Source organism: Diplotaxodon limnothrissa, linkage group LG7 (genome assembly GCF_057381915.1).
Source record: "Diplotaxodon limnothrissa isolate DT_005_m linkage group LG7, D_limnothrissa_male_GT1.1, whole genome shotgun sequence".
Classification (NCBI taxonomy): Eukaryota; Metazoa; Chordata; class Actinopteri; order Cichliformes; family Cichlidae; genus Diplotaxodon; species Diplotaxodon limnothrissa.
In genome coordinates, this window is record NC_140602.1 from 65,225,042 (window position 1) to 65,250,025 (window position 24,984).

The window sequence follows — 24,984 nt, forward strand, 5'->3', positions numbered from 1 at the left end:
GGGAGGCCGAAAGAAAAAAAACAAACAAAAACAAAAAAAAAAAAAAAAAAAAAAAAAAACAGTCTGAAATGATCATTATATAAAGAGTCTTTTTTTGTTCTTGTTTTATTTTTTAAGAAAAAGCAATAATGTGCTTTTGAGTTAATTTTATAACCCAATGCAAGAAAATACTGCAAAAAACCCCAACACAGAGTGGGTGCTCTCGTGACAATTAGAAAACAGAAGTAAAAAATTAGATGAATCGTCACCCAAAGAGAGAAACGTAAATGATTACATTTTTTTTTAAATAATTTGAATTCCATCCATATTTTTAAAATGATTTTTAACAGAAAACAATACAATAAATAATGAATCCTGAATAAATAAAGGGACATCGGTGAATTACCTTTAAGAAAATACACAAAGTGAAATACTTTGAGATTAAAAAAAGAAAAGAAAAAAAGATATACAAAAATGAAAAGCACTTCCTGAAAAATGTATTTATTATAAAAAAAATAAAAAATAAAAAAAAAAAAGAAAGAAGAAAAGTTTGGTATTACTATTGCACACTCTGGTGTTGCAGCGTTACGGGGCAGCAGGCAGAGTGCAGACACCACAATTACTGGTTTAGTCCACTGAGAAAAACCAACACTCAGTCCCGATGGCTTAAAAAGATTGAAGCAGAGAGCGTGTTCCAGGTCACTCTAGTGCAATTACTATAATACTGACGATATATTAACTAATCAGATTCTTGTTTAGAGTGTCTTGCGGTCTGGGTTGGACATTTCTGTGACAGCCCAGTGGGTAAAAATCTGCCTGGAACAAACCCATGTGAGTCAGAGAAGGTTACAACACCAGGAGAGCCTGATGGTCAACAAGCATGTACCAAAAGAACCCGGGTAGAGCGCTCAACATGGCGTCCTGCTTCATAAATTACTGATGGCTTCAAAAACACAAGACTAAAATGAAATGAAATGATGGAAAGCATTGCACATTTGACGCTTTTTTGGGAAATGCAAAAGAAAAAGAAATCCATCTGGGCTCCTATCTGGCCACCTGGCTCCATGACCCCCCCCCCCGTTAGTCTCCCTCCTAAGTGAGCTGGTGGCCGACGAGATGCTGCTGGGCCATCTGGGGCTCCTGGTAGATCTGTCCCAACACCTCATGCATCATGTAGAGCAGAGGACAGCCCAGGCTCAGCAGCTCAAACAGCAACACATAGTCATGCGAGTAGCTCCTTACGTGCGACCCCACAGCTGAGAAAGACTCACACACACTTCCCAACAGCTGTTGAGGCAACACACACACAGCCCGGCTAGCACGCCTCGGCAGGCTCAAGCCTCGCCTAAGCAAGGAAACCAGGGTACCTGGGGGTTGCAGCTGGGTGCTGCCCGTGGTGGCGGTGGTGTAGCTCCCGCCGTCCATGGACGAGGGTGCGACACGACTTTGGGGTTCCTGTACAAAAACAACACACAGAGAAAGAACTCAGAAACGCAACACACTCTTCTAAAACAACAACAGGGAACTTTTCAACAAGAAGATTTAGACAACCACACAAGTTTACTCCACTAAAACTACCGTTTCACACCGATGCTCTAACACTGCTATTCTTTTCATGCTGAATATAGGGTAATCCAGAATTAGAGTATGGAGGACAGATACCCACACTGAAGGTTTGATTGTATCCTTTAAGCAGGGTGGAATGCCATCCCATAATAATAGGTACTCGTTCATATGAATAACAGTGAAGAAAACCGTCTGAAGGTTCTCAGTCATCCAGGTCATCGTACTCTAAAAAGCGTCTGGACTTTTTCCTTGTTTCCTTGAAGAAGCTTCTTCAGTTCTAAGAGTAATTGGTGGAGAGTCTCAAGCCCTATGGGAGTGTCCCCAGGAGGGTCATGAACCCCCTATTGATCCTCTACCTAAAATATCCAAATGTCCAAAATGTGAACATTAGCATCCTCTTTAGAGGAAAGTGTGAAAGAAGCCATCTATGTCCACCGTGAATGACCATCTTTGAACAGAGGCGGTGGCTTACGACACCAAGTGTCTGTCATCTATAATCCAGGTTTGAGATCCTTCCCAGACACCTTAACGCCAACTCACATCCTGGGCCATTTGACCACAGGAAATCACATCATAGGGCGGGGCTAGGCTTCACAATGGGTTCACCTGAAACCTTGGCCGATTGTGACCCACACATGTTTTCACACCTTGGCTCGTGTGATTAGGTAGAGGATCAATAGGGGGTCCATGTCCCTCTTGGGGACACTCCCGTAGAGTTTAAAATGTGGGACTCTCCATTGCTCTTAGAACTTCTCGGATGAGAGGTGAAACTTCTTCAAGGAAACTTGGAAGTCCAGACGCTTTTCTTTCCAAGCTCCTTATAAAAGAGGTTAACATGAAACATTTCCTTTGTGCTATAAAAGAAGATCTTTTCTAAAAGCTAGCTAATAGAACTGAACAGTGATATTACATATGGATATTACATTGTGTAATAAACATTTACTTTGTAATAAGTAAATGTTGGGTGTTGGGTTCCTTACCATTCTCCTCCTAACTCTTCCTGGGTTATTGCTGTACAGGCGCTGTGCATAATGCAGCTTGCAGTAGAATTTAGCTGTACAGAAAGCAGAAAAAAAAAATATTTTGAAGTGACGTCTCCTACAGGTTTTAAAGGCAAGTCCAGCAAATGCAACGTACCCTCCTGTGAGTCAAATGTGTGTCCTCCCAGGCGGAGAGTGCAGTTGCAAGCGTCGCAGCGGAAACACTCTCGGTGGAAGAAGTAGCCCTCGGCGCTGAGTCTCTCCATCACGTACACCCGCTTGGAGCAGAAGTGGCAGATGTCGCTGCCGCCCAACCCGGGAGGGAAGTCCTTACGCACCACACACTGAGAGGAAGAAGGCCAGCATAGGGTTAGATTTTTGAAAGATTCTTTCAAGCAAGCTTTTAGGACAGTTTTCTTCCAAGAGACACCTGAGGAGGGGAAGAAAAAGAACCCCCAAACAAAAACACACATATCAGGAGCAAACAGCCAGATTGCAGCATAAAGAAACTGTCAAAGCTGCAAAGCTGGTCACAATCACAGAAAGTGTTGCTCTTGATAGCTGTAAAGTTGCTGAAGCAGTATATGAAAGTTTTTAGGGACACACAGTATAATTTTGTGCAAGAGTCAATAACAAGAATAAAAAATAAAACAACCACTTCCAGTTCACAGGAACAGTCTGGATACTTATTCTCAGGCGATATTACAGGACTGTAAAAAGAGCAGAAGATTCATGGACGTTTAGACCTGCTCCAGGCCTGTGTATGTGTCAAAGCAGGGAAGCAAGTACAGTCATTTTTTGTTAGTTATGAAAGATGCTGTTAAAGAGAACTTCACCAATTTAACATTTTATTATTTGTTTAGTTGTCATAAAGGTTCTAAGTCCTGTACCAGAACCAGAGAGGACATCCTGCCTACATCACCCAAAATGCATCTTACACCCATGATTATGGCGTACACATTTCCCATCAGTTCATGAATATTAGTATCTGGAGTTGTGTTTGCTGTGATGAAATACTGTTAAATTGAATACAAGCTGCAGTTTTAAATGAACCCCGGCAACACAGACAAAAAAAGACTCGGGGCTAAAGCCACATGCATCTTACCGGTGGAGCACTGGGCCTGTGGTCTGTCTCATAGAGGATGGCCAGTATCTGAGCTTTAGCATCTATGGCTGATGATACCTTTCCAACTGTACGCTAACATTAATGACAGGTGAAGAGGACGGGAGGACAAAAAGACGAGAAGGGGAAAAAAGAAGGAAAAAGGGTGAAAGTTTGGGAATCAGACAGGAATTATCAAGAGGGCAGAAGGAAAAGGCTGAAAATGGATGATTTGTATTAAACGGTATCACACTGTATTCAGACTGAGGCACTGCTTGGTACCTCTTTGCTGTAACGAGGAGCCCCAGTCGGACAACTTATGGAGCGAGCGAGTGACTTTGGAACGATTCTCCTGAGGTCCTCAGGACCAGACCTCTCCGAGTGCTAAATGAGCAGCAGAATGAGCAACAGCTTGATTCATTTCATAAAGAATAAATGTGTTATTGAACACATGCGAATGTGAATACAAGAGGAAAAACAACGAGCAGGACACCCATGCTATAAACTATCAATCTAATGCCCCCATGGGGTTTATAGTTCCTGGTCATGAAGTCAGTTTATAAAACAAGCTTTTTTTAAATAAATTAATTGGAAGGCAACATTTTTACTTAATAAGCAGGTTTAAGGTTAATAGCCTTAACACTTTAATTTTAACAGAATATTTTTTACATTCTCGTGAAATGTTTCCATTTTTCTTTATCCATTGGGGAGATAGCTAGTAAATTAGTTTGTTATGAATTAGACTTCCAAAAATAATATTTGTAGGTTCACAATAAACCAGAAAAAAAAAAGAAAAAAGAGAATTTTTGCAAAAGAATACTGTGAATTTGAATTTTCATTAACATAATGCGATTTCTTGCTGTATACTGAATGTTGAAGTATGTTAGAGCTGTTAGTTTTCTTCCGTGACATTCACAAGTTAACACAACAATGGAAACTCATGCAGGCACAGAAATGGGTTACTTTGCAGAAGGTTTAAAGCTCATGCAGCTCAGGCAGCGTTACATTTATATTTTGTTAGATAAGCAGTACCGACTACCAAGCGGTCTTCATGCAGGCCATCGACGTGCACAATGACTCTGTTACCTTCGTGTGATTATTTTCAGATGCGTTACTATCATCAACTGTCACAGTTTTTTGAACCTTCTCCTGCTCATTTTCCACATCGTTCTGTGAACTCTCACACATATTCTCATAATTCTGCTCGAGGCCTGACGAGCCGCTCTGTTCATGTTCACAGCCAGCGTCCGAGAGCGGAGAGGAGCGCTTTTGGGTCCCAAAGCAAGGCAAGGAAAGAGCAGCAAATGTTTCGCTGTTGGGTGCAGAGGAATCAGGATGAAGTGAACAGATTTCCTGTGTTTTTTCAGAGTCAGTGGAAGAGGGAGTGTGTGTCTTGTCCTTGTGTCCAGGAGTGCAAAGTGGGACAGAGGAGAAACCAGCCTGGGCTGTGGGGTCAGGGACAGGGTGGACCACAGGGTAGACGGTGGAGCTCTTAGGTATAGACAGAACAAGAGGAGGTGTTGACAAGGAAAGAGGAGAGGAAATGGATGATTCCACCTAAAGAAGAGGAGTCAGAAACATTAGGCTGAGTAGAATAAAATGATGAAAGCGCAGAAACAAGATCATTAAAAGGTTATCAAACTCTAAAGTGAAGAGGAGCGGTGTAACATTTACCATCTTAGAATCACTGCTGGGAATTAAACTGAAAGTTGTTGTTTTGCAGGACTTCTAAGTGTCAAAAACAAAAACTGCAAACTGTCTAAACCTCCCAGATGATGTCATTTTGTCAGACAACCAATTAAAGAGCAGAAAAGCAGCCAGCTGTACATCTCAAACGAGCATTAGTCCCAATTTAGCCATCATGAACATGCAGCAGTAAAATGATTAAAGGATGAACATTTTCATGCCAATAGTGTGTATAATACACAACCTGTGGTAGACAAAGAGGAGCTGCTGAGGGTGATCTGCTTGAGCCTGGAAACATGGAGGAGAGGAGGCTAGCTCTCTCTTTTATACTCCTCCTGGAAAAGTCCCTAGCAGACAGTCTCTGGTCTTTACTCTAAAGGAACAGCAGGTGGCGGTCAAAGTTGGAACGGATTCAAAATAAATAAATACTGTAAAGAACTGCTATGACATTCACCTGCCGCATAACCCCCCCTGATCTCTCAGAGGACTGCCCAACACCCAGAGCAGACTGAGGAGAGGGAGAAAGACGAATAGGTGAGAGGTCTGGAGAGGTGCGTTCTGGGTAGTAATGTTCAGGAGTGTCAGGGCTCAGTGAGCGAGGAGGACTCAACGGGCTCTTTGAGCGTGGGGGCGATGGAGACCGACTGCAGGCGCTCCGAGTGTGAGAGAATTTGGGGGAGGAGAGGAAAGTAGCGGGATTCTCAAGCAACTGAAGGTAGATGGAAGGCTGGGTCAAAGGCAAGAGGAAATGGATTATGCACAGATGCGCACAGATGCTACATGACATAATGGAAGAAGTTCAGAGGCGCTCAGAGGCAAGCATACCTGCCACTTGGGGCGAGTGGGAAGCAGACTAGGAGGAGGAGGAGTGTCATCTTTGGGCTTTGCAAAACGGGGATTTTCTCTCTCCACTTCCCCATCTTCCTCATCCTCCTCATCTGATGAAGGAAGTGGGGAAGTTGGAGGAGACTGAGCAGGAGAGTAGGATGGATCTGATGGGTCCTGATCCGACGGAGGCGTGGATAGGAAAATAAAAAGGAAAGTAAAGGGTGAGAAAAGGGTGTGCAGAGCATGAAAGGGTTACTTCGCAAAGAAGCCAGTTTGTGATATGAGGACAGCAAGCAAAAACAAATGCATGCATGAGGAAGATACAGGCATTAAATCAATTCTCCAAAGTAAAAGCAAAAAATAGATTTTTGTCAGACTGACCAAGATTTGGATGTAAATGCTCCATCATGAGAAAGGAAGTCTCATAATATCAACATACCACGTTTACCATAAGATAGTATTATTGAATTTAAGTGAAATACACTCACAGAAAATACTTCAAAGATGAAGTATTGAGTCAGACACTTTTTCCTTCTGGTGTACCATCAAATAAACCTGCAAACAGCATTCTTTAACCAGCTTAAAACTGCATCATGTTCTCCGTCAAAGCTAAAAGATTACAGACGGATACAATGACAGCCAACTGTTCTGCAACACATCCGATGCAGGCAGGCAAATCCCAAGTAAATTAACAACCTTTAAGACCCTTTACATAGTCAGAAGGCAGAAACCCCACAGGCGACACAGACTGCTCAGACAGCAGAGGGAGGATGAGGAAATAAATACCAAACTCACCTTTGTTCGAGCCTTTACTGTTGCGGAGTTCTCCTCAAATTTGGCCAGCAGCTGAGTTGCCATGGAGCGGACTTTGTTCTCCCGTTGTTCCCCATCCTCACCAGCAGGGGGAGCACTGTGACAGGACAACTGGCATCACACAAAGGAGAAAGAGAAAGTGAGATCAATTTGAAAAGCAAAAAGTGGCATTACCCACATTGCTTGGAAGAATGAAGCTATTTCAAAGAAGAACCTACCTCTGTGAGGTAGTGGTTGCCCTTTCGCCGTTTCTTGTTATCAGAATCTTCCTCCAGTTTCTTGTCATCCTGCAGCATCAGACAACACAAACATATACAAAGTGCATCTCACTTTCATCCGTTAAAAAAATAAAATAAAGACTTTAAAAGAGGCAAACCTGTGGGAAATTTCAAAATAAAAGGCTGTTGTACTCTCAATAAGCCAAAACTTGCAAACCTGCAGGAGTATTAACCACAAAGCAAACCTATTTATCACAACAGATGCTCTACACTAATACGCCTTTTTCCTCCGGCACTCATAAATCCTATGCACACTAACAGCTAAGATTCATGGTTAGATAACACACGCATTACAAACACTACTTTGACCTTTAATGCTACCTGATCTCTAATCTAATTTATATGACTACTGTTGAGCAGCAGAAATGTTCAGATCAAATCAATATCACACAAAAAGCAGCAAAATGCAAGAATCAGCATTTCTCCTTACCCTGGGAATCCTCTTTCTGGGCTGAGGCAGGTTTAGCGCCTTGTGGTTGGTTTTAGATTGATAATCTTCACCATTTTCATCTCCTTCTCTGGAAACTGGAAAATAAGCACAATACAGTTTACATACAAGTTATCCAATCTTTTCAGGAAATTCTGCTAAAACAGTTCAAGAAAATGTAAAATTACTATTAAGATCAAATGTCATTACAAGGCTTGCTGGAAACAGTAAAATTCCTATTTTAGAGGTGGATTTGTTTGCAAGTGCGACACTTGTTGATTTGAGTAATGGAAAAAAACAAAAAAAACAAAAAAAACCCTGTATGCGTCACATACAAGGCAGTGGGAGAGAAGGACACAAAAGCTCCCTTTACATGAACAACCACCACTGACAGGTGGAGTAAAAATCGCTGATCACTTGTTTTCAGAGCAGCTTTAATGGGACTTTCTGGGTCCTGACAACCTAGAGGAAAATTAAATTGATGCAGACACTACCCTGCTGAAACAGCAGTCCCCAGCAACAGCGGTCCTCCCATAATTAGACAACGCACTGGACAACACTGTCAAAAATGGTTTCGGAAAATAGCAACACAGAGGACTCAAAACTACCAATGCCCAAATCGCAAATTCCAAAAAACTAAATCTCAGAAACTACAGGTCAAGTTCATGAAAATAGAGTTTCATTAAAGAAGCATGACTTGTTTGGACAGGTTGCCAGGAGCAAGTTTATTTCTTAACATGGCAGCGCAGCCAAGTGTGCACAGTCGCATCTGAACAAACCACAAGGCTTCTGGAACAGTGTCCTTTGGTCAGACGAGACCAAAGTGGAGATGTTTGGCTATTAATGCACAGAGCCACGTCTGGCAAAACCAAACAGCATGTCAGCAAAAACACCTCACTCTAACTGTCAAGCACGGCGGTGGAGGGATGATGATTTAAGCTAGTTTTAAAGACACGGGACCTGAACATCTTCAACCACAGACTCCTGTGTATGCCAGGACGGCACTGAACACAGAACTGTGCACAGAACTCTGCCCTCCTGCATGATCCAGTCAGCTTGAAAAAAAAAAAAAAAAAAAAAAGCAAAAAAAAAAAAGCATAAAAACCATTAAAACCCCAGGAAGTCACACTTTAAGCACCATCTTTGCTATTGTGGAATTGTTTGAGTGCCGTGTAACATTAGCATAGGGGAGGTGGGCGGAGATCCGTATTCAGCAACTTATCAACTCCCTGAAGGCCTTTTCCACAAAGCTGATGCCCAAAGCGCTTGCTTCACATTTAGAGTCTAACACTGCTCTACATGTTTATCTCCCTCACTATTTTTTTCTACTTTTGGTTCTGTTTGATGTCACTAAGTGCAATATTCTTTATAAGGCCATCTCAGGCTTGCTGTGTTGGCTATGAATACAGAAATCCTGCCCACCTACTGCTCAAATCTGCCGTTTGCAGAGCCCACTTAAAAGTCAAAAAATGGGAACAACTTTTTTTTTTTTTTTTTAAAGCTAAGGGGCAGCAGCATGGCCTAATTTCAGAAAAATGTGAATTATTTTGATATAAGCTATTTTATTTGAGTCCAAGAATAAAAACATGGGACTGGAAACAAGTCCTGTTTAAACTTAGATAAGTCTAAACTTAGATAAGGCCAAGTCTGAGCAGTGGACTTAATTAGACCAGGGTTCATCCTTAGACTCCAAATAAAAAAAGGAACTGGAGTAAAAACCACTAATGCATCTTTCCAAAATAACCCGAGGCTATTCAGCAGCACAAAGGGGCCCAGTGTAAAGACTAAATATAACTCAAGTCATGCACTTAAAGATCCTAAATTCCCACCAAATAAACTGAAAGTCAGTCATTTTTCCATCCTTTGAGTTCAGCAGACAGCAGAAGTCTGCAAACACCAACATTAAAGTGCGTTAGGTAAAACGTGGCTGAGGCTGCAGCTCGCAGTGGTGCTGGACCTGAAGGCGTCCAGAGTTACGCCAAGCGACTGGATATGTCTTCCACAGACATAGCTCGCATACCACTAAGGTCTCTGGCAGGGACCAACTCAACCACAGTTGTGTAACATGTAACTTTAGCTCATGTAGAAGACTCAGCTGGGACTATAATTTAGCAGAGGGACTTCTCCACAATTTAAAAAGACAATGAAAATGTGTCCACAGCAGCAGTAAGCAGCATCATTGTCTACCAACCAAAACACTAGAAGGATCTTGATGCGATCCACGTGAGGATATTTTCTCAAGTATCGTTTTGCCCTTTAAGAGAAATAAAGTGGATGGAGAGCCTTGTTTTCACAGCTTTTTTGGGTTACATACAGCATTTCACATTTTTTGGCAAATGGATAACTGCCTCGACCGCTTCCCCGTCTGTGTGTTCAGGGTTAGATCAATACACACGGTTAAATGTTAAATGATCATTTCCTGTTCCTAAACTGGGGTCAGGAGGTCAGGTTTTAGGGCTACCGTTTCCAGTCCAAGAAATTTACATTTAAAGACACGATGAAGACTAACTTTAAAAAACAAAAAAACAAAAAACCCAACAACATTGGGTTGTTCATGATTGAATTAAAAAAAAATTCATGTAAGAATCTTTGTGGTTCTGTGAGGAAGAAGCTGACCTTTGTTTGCTGGCGAGTTCCTGAAGGCCTCGTAGAACTTGGAAAGGTACAGGACCATCAGCAGCTTATCAGGTTGAGAATCTGCAGCCATCTCCTTTCCTGTCGTCACCGGTTGGATGCCAAACTCTCGCTCAGCCACATCAAACGCCAGCTGATTGTTCCCCGCCACGTCCTCCTCGTTCAGAGAGTCATAATCACTGAAATGGAAAAGGAGATGAAGGTGAGGTTAGGAGATGTGTGTATACGCTCAGGAGGTTTCTTCATATATATTCCATATACTGAAAACAATCTAGAGAGAGCCGTTTGTGGAGGATAACTCAAGCCATTTATTTAGCTTCTAGATTTTACAGATGTCCCGTAAATGCTTCACACATTAGAGCAAAGCTGAATAAAAACAACTAAAGGAAAATATGACAAAAATATAAGTCATTAACCAAAATACAGATCTGCACTGTGTTCAGAACAATTTCAATAAGCCAAGATGGTGACAGCTTGAGGCTTCATGACAGCATACATAAAGCAGTCTATGCTTGCTGACTATTTGAGGGCATTCCAGTTACTGCTGGCGGCTCCACTACAGCAGGAAATCAAGCAATTATCAAGCAAGCAATTTAAAAATTGAGCATTGCACAAGAAAAGTCAATTAAACTGTGAGGAGAGAGCCAAAGAGACATGGCTCTGAAAGGTTTCTTTTGTTTGTTTTTAATTTGCACAATCATATGACTCAATTACTAAGCTATTCTAAACCAAACATTGCTCTTGAAGCTGTTGACGGAGCATGAGTATGAGAAGCAAAAATTGTCGCCTGAATTATCACGAGCATTAGTGCAAGTGTTTCCTGTTAGCAAGCTTTGGCTCTCCTTACATGAGCTCAGGCTTCTGCCGATGGATGAGAGCACAGAGGGCCAGGCCATTCCTCCAGGAAGATGCGAGGTTGGTGACATCGACTCCCTGGTACCCATGAGTCTGCCTCTGACACCAGTTCAGCAGGCGGCCAGGATGGACCTCAGACTCTACAGAGAGAAACAGTCTGTCAGCATGCAGCATCACAGGAAAGGGCATCTTCATCGTCACCATTATTTCCTCAAGGCTGGAAATGTTCCTCAGACAGTGCTGACACTATGGCACGTTAATAAAGTACGGGTTGGTTTGAACTTGCAAAACCTGAACGACCTCCCAGGCCTGAAGCAACACTGGCAGCAGAGCACATGCAAGGACATGCTTTAAATCATGACCGTAAACTCAAGCAACACAAACAAGAGAAGGAATTAGAGTGTCCAATGGGTCCCAGTACTCTTTCTGCAAAAACACTATAGGTAGCGGGACTGGGAGCAGTGGGGTATCAATGCAATCCCCTGCTTCTGAGAAAACACCAGTGTCCTCTTCAGTGCATGATTTTAAACAAACTTATGAAATAGCACAGGCTTAGTGAGAATTATTAATGATTTTACATGATAAAAAGCATGTGATACTAATATGTCATGTCATACGTCATGCATCTTCCTTCCTAGCACAAATAACAAGACAGGCCCATGCAGCGACAGCTGCTTGTCAGCCTCGGACAACAACTTAAAAGAAAACAAAAATGCAAGAAAACGGACCGGATTCAACAAACACCGAGTACAATCAGATCACGAATCCTTCATATGATGTTAAGCTAACAACAGCCAGTTCTCCATTCTTGATGCACTAGTTAGTTAAACTCCACACAACAGGAAGAGCAACCTGTGGGAAACCTTTATTGTGCAGCTCCTGAAGAGCTGAACTTGACTTAGCTGTTGTTAAACTAAAGTTTTAAGCACTTTTTCTGGGAAAAACGCTACCTTGGCTACGTTTGGGCTTGACTTATGCTGCGTCACTACTATTGCTATATAATATGTTGCTGGTACTCTGTGGCCACAGATTTACAGAAGCTCACTGCTCTTCATTTTGGTGCGGCCTGCAGCACAGCTTTTATTTATTACAGATTCGATCCATTTTTTCCTACATTCTCAAAAGTATTACAAATTTCCTTTGAAATAATACAATATAATTTTGAGGCTCTATTGCAAAACCCTAGTCCTAATTAGTATAATATTCCCAGGATAATCGCAGCTCTTTACCAACTCCATTTGTTTTTAGCTCTCCAGTTAATCCTGTGCTCCAATACTGCCATCATATTATTACAGGGAGGCCGTCTCAGGGCGCATCGTTTATGGGGGCAGGAGACATGAACACTGTTAAAATTGTTAATATTTACCTTTTTTTTTTTTTTACAAATGCAATGTTTGATTACCCCTGCATCCCAGGTTTTAGAACAGATACTTCCATAGTGCCTCTGAAAAGTACGACTTCATGCAACATAACCAAAAGTACTAATATTACTAAATTGAGCAAATTTAAATGCAAAGCCCTACACTGTGTGCATCTGCTCTTCCAGATCATATCAGGTCAGCTCATGCATGAAAGAGGCCTCATGTTGGACCCTCGTGCAGGTGTAATGTTATCCACCTGTATTGTCTGCAATGAGGCGTGTCGAGCCTGTGACTGAGATGGAGCTAAAGTTTCCCCTCAGGAGGGCTGAGCAAGCATTCAGTATGATGTCAGCGGCCTTCCTTCTGTGAACCAATCTGAGGAATTTATTCAGACTCTTTTTTTGGGGTATTAGATGACATTGCCAACCGGTGCTAAGATGTTTTTGGAAACCTCGTATGAGCTTCTCAATTTGATGTTTCAAAGAAAGCTTTCATGCAGTGTTAATGAGGCTGCAGATGCATCCAGGTCTTACTGATGAGTCAGAATGATCAGATTACTATTAAAAGAAGACTGGGAGCTTTTACAGACTAATTAAGTCCCACCTGAGCAGTTGGCAGCAATCCTTTATGCCGCTACATATTAGGCACATCTACAATCTGCTCTTTGTTATAGCTCCGTGAACAAAGTAGATTGGCTGGGACTGTAATCTCCAATTTGTGACTATTAAAGACTCACACAGCAGAAAATGAAGCTGTTCGACATGCTGGGTCTGTCCAGATGCATCAAATGCTCTCAAAGTGCAAAGGTCCAAGAACACGACGAGGAGAGCTCGATTATCATCAACTGTCTTTTTCTGTAATGCACTATAACGTTGAGGTTCTTTGATGTTACCATTGGTTACAACTTGACACGATTATAATTAAATCCATTATTCATGTTTGATGGTTGGAGTGCACTTTGTAGCTTGGAGGAACATCTACCTTTCCTGGACAGGTTGACTGATCGACGTGCTGGTCCTCCTCTTTCTATCTGACCTGGTCCCTGATGACCATCAATGAACAGGTGACGCACCTGGAAGTACAAAAATCAGGAGGCCTAATGACATATAGGTTCTAGGGATGTGCAGATAGAAACTGTAGGCTGTCGACTAAAATTTGTATATTTTTTTTCTTTAAATGTTACATTGGTACATGGCATTTGAACTGCAATATATATATGATACTGACCACAAAGGTTTCTGTTGGAAGAAAATGTACTTGGCACTCTTTCATTTCCACATTCAGTGGAAAGATTACATGATTGTGTTGACTGCACAAAAAAAAACATTTGAGTTTTCAGAGTCTGCAGGCTTCCAGTGTCACGAGAACCAATACTTTGAGAGATGTTTTCTCATTTCCTGTTTTGATCTTTTGAAACTGATTGGCTGTTATTGTCCAATGGCTATGAAGACGAAAAACAAAAGACAAAATTTGGGGGTGGCTGTAGCTCAGGCGGTAGGAGCAGGTCATCTACCGATCGGAAGGTTGGTGGTTCGATTCGCTTCCCCCAGTCTGCATGCCAAATATCCTTGGGCAAGATACTAACCACAAATTGCTCTCCGATGCATCCATCGGAGTATGAATGCGTGTGTGAATGTTAGAAAGCACTTAGAAAAATGTGCTTGTGTGAATGGGTGAATGCACAAGTTGTATAAAGTGCTTTGAGTGCTCAGAAGAGTAGAAAAGCGCTGTATAAGAACCAGTCCATTTACCAAATCCAGGAATATTTGTGTGACCACGGGTTTGAAGATGTTTGGTGTTGATGACTACTTATTTTTTTGTTAATGCAATGAAACAGCCACATAAGTTTGTTTATATCAATGTAGGGATGTCAGATTCCACCCTTCTTGATTTCACCAGACAGTCCCCATATTTTCATATTCAGAATCATAGCAATTACTCCTTGATGACCCCTCTCAGCTGCACCATAGTGCTGAATCATCAGAATTTGTGATGGCAAATGTGATATATTTGCATAGTTCAAGTGAGCATACTGAGTTTCCCTACTGCCCTTATTTGCAGAGCTGAATATTATCGATGTAAATCTAGAAACGCAGCTCTCACTGAGGGTGTAGTTGGTTGGTGCCAAAACACCAGCAGCAGTAGAGATTTGATCTCACACTGCAGAATTTGTAGAGAATTTGCTCAGAAAAAGTTTGAGCTCGTTGTCGATGCCTTATGGAGAATAACTGAAACATCTAAATCTCTTCAAACGCGGGTTTATTTATGTGACATCTACCATATTAATGTGGAAACGATCCCCTAACATTCTAGTTTATAATGAGGTAGACAAGTAGAGATTTCAATCCAGTATTTCTGTTAAGTGTAGAAGGCAACTTCTTGCCTTCTTCCTTCACAGGTACCCTGTTGAGCACAGGACTCACCTGATGTGGGCGCACACAGCTGGCGTTGAGGTTGGGGTAGCGGGTAGCAGGGTCAATGGAGTACTGTTCAAAGTTTTTACTGATGTTCTCTGGGGTGGTCTGGGGTAGAAGACGGTAAATGCTCTCCCTGGAGTAGAAAGAAAGATTTAACTATCAGACTTAAGAAAGAACAGCTTTTAAAAGGAACCCAGAGTTCTATGACTTAAAAGTGCATTCATGTGGAAACAAACCAGCTCAGGCATTATTAGAAGACATAATCCGTTTGAATCCATGAACATGCTCACACACCTCTCAGCCAGGATCTCCAGTGGGCTCTTTCCTTTTGCCCAGCCCTTCACCATCCATGCAGTGTCAAAGGCAGCCAAAAAACCCCGAGCGCAACCCGTACCCATCGGCCAGAACGGCTGTAAACAGAAAGCATGACACACACAAGCTGAGCCTGGCACACAATAAGAGCAGTGTCGGACAACTTTCACGACACTGATAAATAAATACATAAGTACATTTTATTCTAGGCACCTGTCAAAAACACTCAAGATCACATTAGAAGACTTAAAAATATACATCTCATTAAGTCAATAAAAGATTCAATAAAACAGTTAATAAAACAAGTTTACAATACATAAAGTCATTATGACCAGAGTAGCAGGTGGGAAACGATCAGACTGTGTGTGGAGTTTAACGATGGTGTTTGGAGATGGGATCTGAAAGCAGAGAGTCGGTGTTATGGATGTCTGGTGGGAGGGAGTTCCACAGGTGATGGACGGACAAGGTGAAGCCTGTCGAGCCCATAGCAGTCAAACGGGTGGATGCCACAATGAAATGGAGAAACGCACCCAGAAGTTCAGGGAGGCACTTAAGGTTAGTGACTGCCTTGAAAGCTGGGAGCAGAATTTTGAACTCAATACAATATTGAACCAGAAGCCAGTGAAGCTGCTGAAGGACAAGCATGATGTGGTTAATGGACGAGCTGGTGATGGTGCGAGCAGCAGAGCTCAGGAACAGCTAAAATTTATGGTTGAACTTGAACACGCGGGCACGGCAGTACTGTTGGGTGAGACGGATGGAAGCGATTAATGTTACGAAGATCAAAGTACGATGTGAGGGTGGAAGGACAGTGCGCCGTCAAGGATGACACGCAGACTCTGAACCTGAGCGGAGGGAGAAACCGAGCGACTGTCAATGAAAAGGGAACGCTACAACTTCTCATACCTCAAGCAAACTATCTCCCACCAGTGCAACCAGCAGCTGGTGTCCATGTTTCTCCCTGATCAAGGCGGCGTTTTCTGAGGCGTACATGCAGGTGAAGTCAAACATGGCTACATCTGGCTGCCCGTAGTGGTTGATGGCGTAGTCCAGGGATGGCAGCTGGTAGTTTGTGCCAAAATCAGCCGCTTCACGAGCATATGAGAGCAACGCTTCCTGATTGACGTTGTCAGGACTCAGAAGCCGTTCAGTTTCCATGTAATCCTGCATTAAGAAGAAGGAGACAGTTTTAGGCACATTGTATTGACAGTTGCTTTTCCACCATATTTAAAAAGTTAGTGTTATCCCATCATTTTTAATCAAAGCAGCAAGGCTGATGGTCAACGAAGAAATATTAACCGGGATAATTCAGAAATGAGTTTTATATTTCTGCTAAAACTTGATGTAAAAAAAATTAATTAATTAAAAGGCTCAACACAAAGACACCGTCTTTCACTGAACACATGTGTCTTTACCTATATTACTCCCACTGTGGGGGAAAACATCTGCCTACTTTTACACTGTGGGGACCTCATCGTCACAAATTATCTTAAAAGAAATAATTACATTTTTTAAAAGAAATAGTTGTAACAGGTTTAGGGAGAGTTTCCAGGATCTTAAGAGAAATCCATGTAATGGTCTTGAACTGGTAATAAAGGTATGTGAGAGGGGAGAGAAAGAAAATTAATAAATAGCCCTCATACGTATGCCAATCCATCCCCAATACTCTAATACTCTCGTGTGTGTGTGTGTGTGTGTGTATTTTCAGATAATTGGTTTGGCAGACATTACTGGGTGGTTAGACTGAGGGTCACATGGAGCCTTTCCAATATGATCCAGTTGATGTCCTAATGCAACTGTAATAACCGCATTTATAATGTCTAATCTCTTTAATGGTGTGTGTGTGTGTAGGTGTGTAGGTGTGTGTGTGTGTGTAGCGCATGAGCGTTTAATTAGAACCCCATTCATCAACCTCCTCTATGCCGACCCGTCACTCACTGGTCTGGCGAGCACGCACGCATTCCTGTTTGGGAACGGCCTTTGAATCCTGGAACCAGGGTTAACCACAGAGGGAGGGTGTGAACTGTGACCCATTGGAGTCTGGAAGAGTCGAATCTATGTTTGTGTGTCTGATTAAATCAAAGTCAGCTGAGTAAACTTACATTAATGATGACCCCTTTGTCCAGCAGGCTCTGCTTTTTTGCAGTCATGACAAAGTAGTGGGTGTTGTCTTTGTAGTAAACTATGTTCTCCAAGTCGATTCCTGCAAACATGAACATATTTACTTAACAGAGGACGTTTAGCGCAGGAAGGAGCAGCATTTAGAGCGGGAGAAGCTGTCATTTTCCCACTGCAACATTCTTTCCTGACTCACCCGTGTCCTCTTTGAGTTCCAGAAAGAACTTTTGGTTAAAGATGAAGGCCACGCCACTTATTTCTTCTACTTTGGCCTCTGCTGTTGTGTTCCTATTGACAAAGTTAGCCGTTATAGCGATGGCCAGCTTCCCACGAAACTCCTTGCGCCTGAAACCTGCAGAGGTGGGGGAGGAAAAACAAAAAAACAAAAAAAGGGTTCAAACATTTCAAATCATTTATTATTTCCTGAAGTTGGTAAATCAATACAAAAGTATTGAAAATACAATCCACAAAGCTTCACTTTGTTTGTTCCAATAGTGGGAAAACAGTAAGCTTGCTCCTGATGACCTCAGCGATCTGGATGTTTTGTAAGGCAAAGGCTGAATTAAAAATGTAACTCAGTAAGAGTCCATTTAGTGCTTTACACATGAGAATGATTTTAAAAGTTATTCAAAGGGAATGCAGTGATTTCTTTTTTACTGAGTAATGCGCTCCACCTTTTTGATGTTTGTTAGATTTCTGCAGAATTATGAATGAGCTGTAGTTTTACTATGACCTGTAAAGACACAGTTACAATAATCCGCTGAAGATGTGATCATTTGAATACTGTGCAAGCAAGATTTTCTGCATCTGCTTCAGACTGAAATCCTTTAATTTTTCCAATATTTTTCCTATGGTACTAGCACGGTAGGGAAATGCACTGTTGCCTCACAGAAATAAGGTCCTGGGTTTGAATCCAGGCTGGATTTACAAGAGATGCCTTTTGTGGAGTCTCCAGGTACTCTGGCTTCCTCCCCAAATACATGCATGGGGTTAAAATAACTGGTGCCTCAAGTGGTTATAGGTGTTTCTGTGAGTGCGTCTCTGTGCCAACACTGAAAAAAGCCCAACAATAACATTTTTAGGTTGTCTAAGTGACTTATATATCACGTTTAACCCGAGCAGCGAAACTCCGCGGTGATCTGAAAATGATGTGCCGGGAGTTGTGCCGTTCTCGGCCGCATCAGTAACCCTCGAGCTCCCGGCTAGCTGTCGAGCTGGTGGGTAGCAGACGCCTCTGAAAACGTCGAAGCACTTTTGCAAATATGGGATATCTTGATAAACCGAGCAGATATTTGATGTTTACACAACTACTTTCTCGCCTGAAAATATGTTAAAAGTTTATTTTGTGACCCTGAAAGATTAGTATGAGTAATTTTAAAACTCAGTAGCGGCCGCCATTGCTGGAAACTGGAGTTTGGCTGGGCCGCGCTATGAATTCTGGGATATGGTAGTAATTTGGACAGCCTTCGGCGCGTCGCTGTGACGTAATCGGTCTACAAATGCGGCCTCAGGAGGATGCAGCCCATGAATTTGGACATGTCCAGAGTATAATCGCAGCCTTTGCGGTTAGAAAATTGCACTTGATCATGTCGCGATATTATCGCAAATGCGATATATCGTTCAGCCCTACTGTGAACGGCCATCTTTGAACAGAGGCGGTGGTTTACGACACCAGCTGTCTGCCATCCAGTGTTGAGATCCCTTCCCAGATGCCTTAACATCACATCCTGGGCCTTTTGACCTCAGGAAATCACACGATAGGGTGGGGCTAGGTTTCACAATGAGCTCACCCGAAACCTTGGCTGATGGTGACCTACACCCGTTTTCACACCTTGGCTCGTGTGATTAGGTAGAGGATCATTAGGGGGTCCAGTGTCCCTCTCACTCCCACAGGGCTTAAATCTGGGACTCCCCACCATTTGACCCTAGAACTGCAGAAACTTCTTGGATGAGAGATGAAACGTCTTCAAGCAACTTAAAGAAGTCCAGACGCTTTTCTTTCCAAGCTTCTTAGACTCTTTGCCATCCTCATCATGGATATGTGGAATTACTCCAAGTCTGAAGAAAATCCCTGCAGGGCCTAACCATTGGGGAATTTAGTATTTTTAATACAGATGCTGCAATTCTCAAGTTATCTAGTGTAGATGACAGTCAGGAGTTAGTCATAATGTTGTTCTTTCCCTAACAAATAATTTGCACAAACACCCCCCTCCTACTAGTCGACCATTATAATCCTATTTAGAATATTCCTTGGAGGAAAGTCCCGGAGCAACATGCAGTTGAAAGAGTTTCTCTGCAGTCATGGAGACACCAAACCTTCAGGAGGATGATGCTTCCCATCAGTCGTCCTTATGGGAAAGTAAACATGTTCATAACACACATATGCCACACACACTCACACACGAGCAGAAAATAAACACTGCAACTTGTACGCTTTGACAAAGCCAACAAAGCTCTCCAACAGTTCATGAACCAGAACACCCCTCTGACCCCATACGCACCATTAAGCCTCCAGCTGAAACTATGTCAGCAGGAAATGCTTTACCAAGTGGCCGAAAGCAGCTTTGCGCCACCTCACCTCATTTCCACAAAAAACAAACAAACGGAGCTTTGACTCCTGAAATGTAGGTCCATAACAAAGTATGACCCACAGTACCACTCGCATCTGTAACCTATAATCTTTTCTCACCATCTAATGTGCTTCTGCGTCCGTCAGCTCCAATCACCACGTCAAATTCAAAGTCCGAGACAGGATGGCCAGAGGGTCGGATCTCTGCCCGCCAACCATGACCTGAGGAAGAACACAAGGAACCATATATGATATTCAAGGACAGTGCAAGAAAACACAAGCAGGAAGGCAGGAAGGCACGCTCAAGTGCTGATTTTAAAGAAAAACACGAAACAGAGCAGATGAGGTTGGATCTCAACTACCCTCTCAGTGTCACATAGTTGTGTCATGTTCCTTGGAGTGTTAGAGTGAGAAAGTTTCTGGACATGCTGTGTGGGACATGCTATTTTAAGACATTCAGAAAACACAGCACAGAGTTCAACTAAAATTTAACAGCACACTCAGTTTATCTTTATTCTCCACACAGTTTATTAGAAATACTCTATATACACTTCAAATGTGCGATCATTTTAACATGCACTGTGTGTAGGGAACTTTCCTTATATAGCCAAGATATGCAGGCGGGTCCCAGCATGTCACTGCCACTCGTGACACTTTAACATACAGATAATACCACAAATACACACCCACAGACACACTTGTCTTTCTGTATTTGTGAGGATACTTACTGACTTTGGAACTGAAAATGGCTTCATAGTAGAGCAATGCACTGACTCACACACTGGTGTAATGAATTTGTTCATGAGGACATACTCACCGACATCTGTCTGCTCCTCTGGTGGCTCCAGCAGTTTGATGAACTCAACATTGACGTGAATCTCGACACCAAGGATCAAGCTCACTTTTACCAGCATCAGTTGAAGCTGGCGGATACCTGGAGCAGGGGCAAAGAGACAAGTATGTTCACAGAGCAAACCAAGAAAAGAACCATCTCTACTGGCAAAAAACAGCAATTCTTCATACTTAGTAGTTATTGACACACATCAATTAAATCTCCAGAATAAAACTGGGAAATTTAAAAAAAGCCAACATCCTCCAAGATCCATGATTATAAAAAAGGCATTCTTCTAACCAAGCAGCAACTTACAGGGATAAAAAGAAATTATGCCAACAGAGAAGTGCCAAAAATGACCCGAGCCCATTCCAGGGTGGATTTTAAAGTTAGAATGAACTTTACAGGCTGTAAGCTGTGCTCTAAAGCCTCCATAACAACGCTATGGTGGGTGGATTTTCAACAACTAACCCTTAAACTTTAGGAAGGCTTAAAAACAGGTGGCTTTTCGTTTATTGTCATTTAGCACTAATTAACTAATGACCAAAAATGGTTTAAAACCCCCAAATTCTGGGTGTTGATGAGCAGGGGAACAAATATAACTAAGTTTAATATATACAACCTTTGGTATGGAATGTGGTTTACTGATGCTTTCGTGCTGATGTTTATTTTGCTGAAATTGGACTCAGATGAGTTTTTAATGTTATTTATTCATGAAATAAATAGTTTGGGGGTTTGAACCTTTTTATGCTTCTTAAGTAGGCCATGTCACATAACTCGAAGAACCGCTGACACAAAAAGGTAATCACAAGGATTATAAAAATAGAGCTTTGCTGCTGCTGCGACTGAATGAATCCAAAGCAACAAAGACAAGGACACCGTACTTGTGTGGATCTGTCACATACAAATCTGGTACAACAGAGTACTGCAACCAAACAGACCATAAAACAGACTGACAAGAGTAGATACTTGCAGAGACATGGCAACAGACTCTCAATGAGTCAAAATTTAAAATCAACATAAGCATGATTTTTTAGTTTTTTAGAATAATATAATGCGAGTTGTTTGTACATGTTTCCACTTGTGCTCCAGAATGAATTAAAGTTAGGAGAAGGACATGCAGTGGGTGGGTGTGGCGGAGGAGGATGCTAGGGATAGGATGAGATGGAGGCAGATGATCTGCTGTAGCAGCTGGAAGAAGATTCCCCCTACACTACTGTAAGAATCTGATATGCCGAAGCATTTACACTGTACTCACATGCATTAGCAAAGAATGCCCGTACAGTACAGATGTGACGAGAAGTGAAGAGAGTCAGCAGACCTCATCTTTGAAATGAGATACATGACAGTTACTAAAGCTGGAGAGCAACAAGTGCGAATGGAAATGTGAATGGTAAATGGCCTGTATTTGAATAGCACTTTACTTAGTCCCTATGGACCCCAAAGCGCTTTACACTACATACAGTCATTCACCCATTCACACACTGGTGATGGCAAGCTACATTGTAGCCACAGCCACCCTGGGGCGCACTGACAGAGGCGAGGTTGACCACCACCAGTAGGCAACGGGTGAAGTGTCTTGCCCAAGGACACAACGACTGAGACTGTGGGAGCCGGGGCTCGAACCGGCAGCCTTCCGATTACAAGACGAACTGCCAACTCTTGAGCCACGATCGCCCCGCTACTTGCAAACTGCAGCAAGTCAGGCTGCAGGAAAAACAATCCTCCTCTCACATGACACAGAGTCACACATCCACTTCTGTGACGTTGGCTTTGGTTTTGTGGCCAGACAACATCACATTTACTGCACAGTAGTGATTTCTCACACACACAGTGCACTTACTCAGAGGCAGGAACCATTTACATGTTATGGCTTCACAGTACTTTGCATGTTTTCTCTGTTAAAGCACTACTGCGGTGCCACTCTGAGGACTTTACAGCCCATTTTATTTTTACAAATGTGCTTCAAACGCATCACATGCAAGAAATCATAAAGATACCGCTCCAAACAAAAATAACATTAGAAATGAAATTAGATTAGAATTTGAAAAATCTGATTAGAATGAATACATTAAAAAAAAAAAAAAAAAAAATCAAACCAATATTAGAAAATTTTCAGAGCGATTAAATGTTCTATAACGTAGAACTTTTGCCAGACTTGTTTTATAATCTGACACCTCTTCAGCTGGCATAGGAAATTCACGTTTAGTTAAGACTAAGGGGTAAGAACCCTGGGCATCCACTAATGTCTGTGCCCCACCCCTTACACACAGAGTGGAGAAAGTAGCAACTTCCTCTGGGCTAAAGGATGGTACCAACTTTCAGCCAAAGTACAAGCCCGACATCAAAGCTGGCACTGCACTTCCTCAGATCTCCAGAAATACACTCACAAAAACCACATTAAGAGATAAAAGATGGAAAATTTCCCAAAATATTATTATAGCTTAATAAAATTTCAGACAGGCAGAGCAACTGAATTTTAATTCATTTTTCTTATGTCTCAAATGAGATTGTTTCATGACTATATTATCAAGATACCATGGGACTCGTGTTTTGTTTCCTATTACAACCATTTAGAACCTGGTCAGTAAATAACTTTAAAAGCAGATGAATTATTCAATCATAAATTGGAGCCATTTGAAAAGAATTAGGATGAGTCTTCCTTCCTAGAGCTAAAAATCAAAGAATGTGTGTCACAGTTTAACTTTCAGTCAACTTCAACAAGTCTGCTGCGCTGTTTGTTTGGAAGATTATCATCAAAGCTTAAAAAAAGGAGACAAATGATGTGTGCACGCTCACTGATGTGGTCGATGGAGCCAGCACAGAACTTTCCGTAGAACTTCTTGGCCCCGAGTCCCCTGAGGTCGTGAATGGTGTAGGGCCAGAGGTGGAGCACATTGTTCCTGGAGAAGGTGTCTCTTTTTTCAATCACCACCACCTTGCAGCCCAGCAGAGTCAGCTCGATGGCCGTCCGAAGGCCACATGGACCGCCGCCAATGATCAAACACTGAATGGGAGAAGATTTCAGTTTTAAGAATCTGTACTGCAACACAGGAACAACTCCAGCATGTCGTCTGCCTGTCTGACTCTCACTGTCATTGTACTAGCTTGTTTAACACTAGCTTATAAAACAAGGGAGCTCACAGAGAGGTCTGAAGGCAAACGGCAACAGACAGTAACTGAAATGTTCTCTTGCATGTTATTCAACCCAATCAGGTTGTGAATCACTCAACATACCTAAAATATCAGCATGTAAGCTTAAACATATACTTTACAGATTACTGAATTTCAACCCCTAATGCAAATATGCCATGCATGCAGCTGGAGTGGGAAAGCATCATTCAAATGTCTTGCAGCAGCTAGCGCCCCTCTTTTTAATCACAGTCAGCGCCTCATTTCCAGATTGGCACGCAGCTATTTTACAGCTACACAGGAAATTACGTAGCCAAACAGTTAGCACAGCAATTTGGATAATTTTTGTTAGGGTACATTTCTAACGGCTACCTTATTAAAAAGAACAACGAAAAACCGATAGATTCACAGAACTCTACAAAGTCCCAAACTGCTAAATCCTCTGCCCTCATTTTGAGAACAGATACAGTTTTAAAAGAGAGATCGCCCACCCAGCCTTAGGCCCACCATTTTTCTCCTGGAAAAAAAAAAAGCCTGAAATAATAGTTTCTGTTATTTTTGGCCAACTCCCAACCCAGCCCTTTTGTGTCAATCTCCCCTCTGTGAGTCTCTGGCCTCATTTCCCTCCAGACTTCTTATCTTCTCCTTCAGAAATGAGCTTTCCAGTGCTGCGTTAAACACAGTGCTCAGAATATCCATTCGTTTATGGCGAGACAAAACTCACGTGACAGAAAATACCAAAGAGGAGATCCTTATTGTATCACATGAAATGCATATGTGAACTTTCATAATGTTTTTGAGCAAATAATACTAAACTCCCAGAGAGCAGCCATTTGGCTTTTCTACCTATAAAACCCGGAGAGCAGCCAAATGGCTGGTAGGCTTTTAGCTAAGCTTTAGCTTCAGCCAAGTGGAAGCTAAATTGGCTAGTCATTCATATGTATATTAGGTTGTTACCTGGGAATTCTGGAGGGAGGGGAGTGGGGGTGTGTGATTGAGGGGGTGGGGGAGCTGCTAAAAGCTGTGCACTTTTGTGTTTCATCTTGATGCATTCTCAATCATCCAGGGAAATAAATCTCCAAAAGTCACCAACTT

At 42.2% G+C, this 24,984-nt stretch overlaps 1 protein-coding gene across 1 annotated transcript in view; it reads right to left on the reverse strand.

The window, feature by feature from the left end:
• mical2b (microtubule associated monooxygenase, calponin and LIM domain containing 2b) overlaps positions 1-24,984 on the reverse strand; it is a 61,969-nt gene that overhangs the window by 16,447 nt on the left and 20,538 nt on the right. The window contains exons 3-25 of the mRNA XM_085360134.1: positions 23,557-23,764; positions 20,743-20,859; positions 20,046-20,147; positions 17,553-17,708; positions 17,341-17,441; positions 16,145-16,402; positions 15,221-15,336; positions 14,933-15,059; positions 13,491-13,581; positions 11,141-11,288; positions 10,276-10,472; positions 7,663-7,757; positions 7,173-7,241; positions 6,937-7,065; positions 6,139-6,315; positions 5,768-6,040; positions 5,558-5,686; positions 4,714-5,184; positions 3,910-4,011; positions 3,631-3,723; positions 2,683-2,869; positions 2,526-2,599; positions 1,347-1,434 (exon numbers count right to left, since the gene is read on the reverse strand). Of these exons, the coding sequence (XP_085216260.1) occupies positions 1,347-1,434; positions 2,526-2,599; positions 2,683-2,869; positions 3,631-3,723; positions 3,910-4,011; positions 4,714-5,184; positions 5,558-5,686; positions 5,768-6,040; positions 6,139-6,315; positions 6,937-7,065; positions 7,173-7,241; positions 7,663-7,757; positions 10,276-10,472; positions 11,141-11,288; positions 13,491-13,581; positions 14,933-15,059; positions 15,221-15,336; positions 16,145-16,402; positions 17,341-17,441; positions 17,553-17,708; positions 20,046-20,147; positions 20,743-20,859; positions 23,557-23,764 (3,508 nt within the window). The remainder of the gene's footprint in view (positions 1-1,346; positions 1,435-2,525; positions 2,600-2,682; positions 2,870-3,630; positions 3,724-3,909; positions 4,012-4,713; positions 5,185-5,557; positions 5,687-5,767; positions 6,041-6,138; positions 6,316-6,936; positions 7,066-7,172; positions 7,242-7,662; positions 7,758-10,275; positions 10,473-11,140; positions 11,289-13,490; positions 13,582-14,932; positions 15,060-15,220; positions 15,337-16,144; positions 16,403-17,340; positions 17,442-17,552; positions 17,709-20,045; positions 20,148-20,742; positions 20,860-23,556; positions 23,765-24,984) is intronic.